At 28.4% G+C, this 4,886-nt stretch overlaps 1 protein-coding gene across 1 annotated transcript; it reads right to left on the reverse strand.

Moving 5' to 3' along the window:
* Window positions 1-481: 481 nt before the first annotated feature.
* Window positions 482-1,046, reverse strand: LOC113862696 (E3 ubiquitin-protein ligase RHA1B-like). Its single transcript, XM_027495823.1, has one exon. The coding sequence runs from the start codon at window positions 1,022-1,024 to the stop codon at window positions 518-520; it is 507 nt and encodes a 168-aa protein (XP_027351624.1). The 5' UTR covers window positions 1,025-1,046; the 3' UTR covers window positions 482-517.
* Window positions 1,047-4,886: the final 3,840 nt, after the last annotated feature.

The following is a 4,886-nucleotide window of genomic DNA, read 5'->3' on the forward strand; positions in this document are numbered from 1 at the left end:
TATTATTTTCGCCAGTATCACTAACACTACAACAAGAACCTCGCTATCGAGTATCTTCATAAAAAACAAATTAAAAAGATTTAATCCACTTCATTGTTAAATCCTTCCAATTACTGAATAAAACATTATCCAAATTTCAGAATAACAAATCACGAATCAAGGAGGGTCGCCAGAGAAATCCATCGCATCCCGTTGGTAAAGCGAACCCAATAATAATAGAAACAAGTCAGAAAGAAATGGTACAATTCAAAACAACTCCCTCACATCCTCATTTTCCATTTCCAAGTATAGCAAAATACGAAAGGCATAAAACACAAAAAAAAAATTAAAGTAGAAAAAAAAATTGTACATCAATCCAAAAAATCCTCAATTTTTATTGATAAATTTTTTGCTTTAATTAATTATATACATTTCATTGACTACACTATCCCCACCACCATAAATTCTCCCTCAAAAAAGATATATATTTATATATATGAGGAAAAAAATTTTAAAAAAAAAGAAAGGAAAAAAGAAATCAGAAGGAAGCAGTGTAATCATCTTCGTAGAAGTGAGAAACACCAGAAGCAGCCCAAAGGCGTTGGTTATAGTCATGGACCTTATGATGAGGCACAAACGGAGTTCTACAAAGAGGACACGTTTTCTGATCGTGATCGATCCAACGGTCCACACACGCTCGGTGGAAAATGTGCTTGCAATTCGCCATACATCTTATTTCTTCCTCCGCCCAAAACTCACTCAGACACACCGCGCACGCCGCCGCCGGGGAATCTCCGGCCACGACGCCGTACGTCGCCACGGGGAGGAACTCCCTGATGAGCAGCGCCGAGAGTGTGGGCGCGTGAGGCCGCGGCGCGTGGGTCTCCGGCCATGAGGCTGCGGCGACGTCGGTGTCGAGGAGGTCGGAGAGTCGAAGGAGGCGGAAGAGGGAGGAGACAAGGGAGCGGAGAAAGGCCAAGAGGGTCACGAGGTGGAGAAACACGCGCGGGACAATCACTTCCGGGTACCCTACGGGAAAACCCATGGATGCTGAACTTGGATTTTTCTAGAGAGAGAAAATCGCGTTTTAAGAAAGAGAATGTCTTAAGGGAAGAAGAAAAAGAAGACGACGAATGAAGAAGGAAGGTTGCATTGTGGTAAAGCTAGTGAGGGTTGTGACATATATATTGGAGGTGTTTGATGGTGATAACATTACCGGCTGTGATGTGGGGTGACGAGAAAGACCAATGGGAGAAGATGTCGGTTAAGGGGTAAGAGGTTGGTGGACAGGAATAATGTATGCCTGCGAAAATCTAGTACACTTTTTTTTTGGGTAAATAAATCTAATGCGCTTTTAATTTGGATAAGTGTCATTAAGTGATGTTATTTTAGGTGGAATGATAAGGAAAACGAGTACCCTTCTTAAAAAAAAATATTTGTCATATTCAATATTTTTAAGTTAGATAATTTCTTTTATGTTAGATTAAAGTTTTTTAAATTTAAAATAGGAGAAATACCCATTTGACATGATAAATAGTTGTTTCTTTTTAAGGTATGGAGAAGACCCAAATTTTAAAAATACTTCTATTTTTCGTTTTCAACGACGAAGATGAATTTCATGTTACCTATTTAATGATACCGATGGATGAGTATGAGAATGAACTAGTTTGGTTTTTGTTTTGACTTAACATGAAGTGCGTGTGGCTTACCCTATCTTTCGCAGAAACTGTGCGTTACTAAAATATTGCTCTAGACCCACACGCTTCCATAGGAAAAAGGTGTGGAAATACACAGTGGGATCCTAATCATCATCATCTTCTCAAATCATGATCATAATATATACCTAAATACAGAGCACGAACATGATATCATTGTAGAGAACATAAAAAATGTTCATGTCTACCTCAAATATAAGTATATTTAATTATGTATTATGTCATGCCACTTTCTCAAAATCTACCTATATTGTATTCATATCATAACCGTATTAATAAAAATAATATAGTTTAAGACGAGCATGTTTAAGTAAAGTCATGTTTTTGTTATAGCTCTATTTCTTGGCTTTTTTTTTTTTTACCATTCTCTTTCTTTCTCCATCAATATTGACTGCTGATCTATGCTAATTAAGAAGAGTTTCATTAGGGCTCTCGTATTTTTGTCTACATCTTAACCATTGATCAGCAACAAATTCGTAATAATTAATTATCATCTCTTTCTTTAAAGAAAACTACAAAATTATTAAATAATCTATTTTTAAAATGGTTGCAAAATCAACCAATATAAATTTTTTTTTTCAAACTAACTTAAAATATACTTTCCTTCCTTTCATTTTAAAGATTACTACTCTCTTATTTTAAGAGATTAATATTATAATTTAATTTGGTTGAATGTAACAAGTCTCCTAAAGTTAATTTTCTCTTCTCATGACTTTTAGCATTGTTTCAAATCTTTAGCCATTATCAAATTTAAAAACACAAAACGAAGATTTCAAGTGAAATAACCTGATAGTATTTAACATATAAGCATTTAAAATATCATTTCATCCTCTAAATCTTTAAAGTTAATAATATTATATTTAAATTTAGTTATTTTCCATCTTAAAAGTTTTTTAAAAAAAGACCCTTAAAAAAATTCATTCATAAGCTTTAAAGAAATGGAAAAAAAAAACTTTAATCAAAATTCACAATTATTCACATCATTAATAGACAGGGTATATTTAAAAATTGATAAAATCACATTAAACTACATTTTAATATAAAAATAATAACTTTTAACGTTGAAATATATTTATGTCAATTCAAACATGTCATTATATGTTTTGAAATGCATCAAAATATCATTCATATCAATATTTTAGAAGAGAGAAAAATATTTTTTTAAATAAAAGGGAAAATATAAAATAATATAATTATAAAAATAATGCTTATATGTTCAATTTTCTATTGTGCTTACATATAACTACAACTTTATATATGATTCCTCTTCGTATTATTACTTGTACATTAGATTGCTGGTTCATTGTGGAAAACATCAAAATTACCCAAAAAGACCATAAATGAGAGTTTCTTACTTAATTTGAGGGGTAAAAGTTTTTAATAATTTTTTTAATTATTACAAAAATTTACATTATTTAATTTCCGCACATCCCTTTCTTTGATCAAAGTTGATAGCTATAAAAATAAAAAGAAAACCAGGTACGTATAGCAACACTAGATTAAATCAGTATGTATCAACTTTTAAGATTTGGGATGGGCAATTTAGTTTACACCAAAGAGAAGTGTTTGAAAAATTGGATCCTATGTATGTATATAAACTTAATTTAGTATTTTTGACGTGTATTTAGTAATACATAATAAGCATTCACATATAAGTAAGTTTTTATAAAAATTAAAGAGTTTGAAATGATAAAATTAAATAATAAAAATGTGAATAAATTGATATAAAATTGTTTTGAGAATAAATTGATATGAAATTAATTTGACTTAACGAATTAATTAATAATTTTGAGTTTAAGTTCTGAAAAATATAATTACATTAAATACAAAGAGGATTATTTTCATTATAAAAGATACTTATTGTCTAGATAAAATAAATAAAAAAATAAAAATTATTTAATATATTAAATATTATAATTTTAAATAAAATTTAATTATTTATTAATTTATTAATACTTGTTTGTGAATACAATAAAAAATATTAAACATAATTTTAAATATGAAAACATAATTTTATTTGAGTAGAAGTGAAAAAGAAAATACTTTTATAATAAAATAAATTATGATTTATAAATTTTAATCCAAACACATCTACTTACATATTTTATGAAAAGTTTTTAAAGAAACAAACGATATACATGCATAAAAATTTTGTTAATTGACCTAAGTTATTTTAATTAGTTATCAAAGAAATTATGGGCTTGATTGATATATAAGATAAACAATAATGGAATACAAGGATTATTTTAAAATAAATTAGGATAACAGTAGGAATACTTTATATTTTTATATTTAATTCTTATTATGATAACGTAAGGTATTATTTAATATTAAGATAAAAGAAGTTATTTTATGTTGTCTATCAAATAAACCCCTAGATCCATATGAACAAGATATACATTTATAGGTTGTTCTGTAGTTGATCTTTCTTATCACGTCTTAAAAGATATATTTAATAAAGTAATGTATTGTTGTGAATCGGTGTGACAATGCCTACAATTTATATTATACATGAATAATTACAATTTAACTGTTTTGAAATTAAAAAATAGAAAAACGAAAATATTTATATTTAATTTAAATTAAAATATTCTGTAATATAATCTCTTAAATTACTAATAAATACATATCTGTTTTATTTTACATATTAATTTATTATTCGGCGAAATGTAAAAAGTATGTCAAAACTATTTCTAAGTACGATTGCTTGTAGACATGGAATTCAACCACTGGTCAAAAGTTCAATTTTGTTTAAAAAAAAAGTTACTCAACGAAATCCGTGCGATCAGGGTAGCATACATTAAAAAAAAATCGGAAGAAAATGTTAGTATTAATTTTTGGGGTTAATTGTAAGTAATTAAAAATAAATTTTTCTATTAAAATATAAAAGTGTAATATATATATATATATATATATATTCTGAAATGTTTAATTAAAATCAATTATAAAATTGACGTGAACAAAAATATATATATTTCTTGCAACCGTGAATTCCACCTTGATTGGAGGGTCATGATTATAAATTTCTTGACCATTGCTGATGAAAAAGGATTAGTGAAGGAGAAGAAAGTAGAGGGTAGGACCATTTATGTGGTGGAGAGCAGAGAAAAGTGGACTTCGTACTGAAATTCTTCGATTTAATATTTACACGTTATGTACTTTTTCTTTTTCAGTACGTCACACGTTATGTAC

The sequence above is a fragment of the Abrus precatorius genome, unplaced genomic scaffold (assembly GCF_003935025.1).
Source record: "Abrus precatorius isolate BTA unplaced genomic scaffold, Abrus_2018 Scaffold3, whole genome shotgun sequence".
Classification (NCBI taxonomy): domain Eukaryota; kingdom Viridiplantae; phylum Streptophyta; class Magnoliopsida; order Fabales; family Fabaceae; genus Abrus; species Abrus precatorius.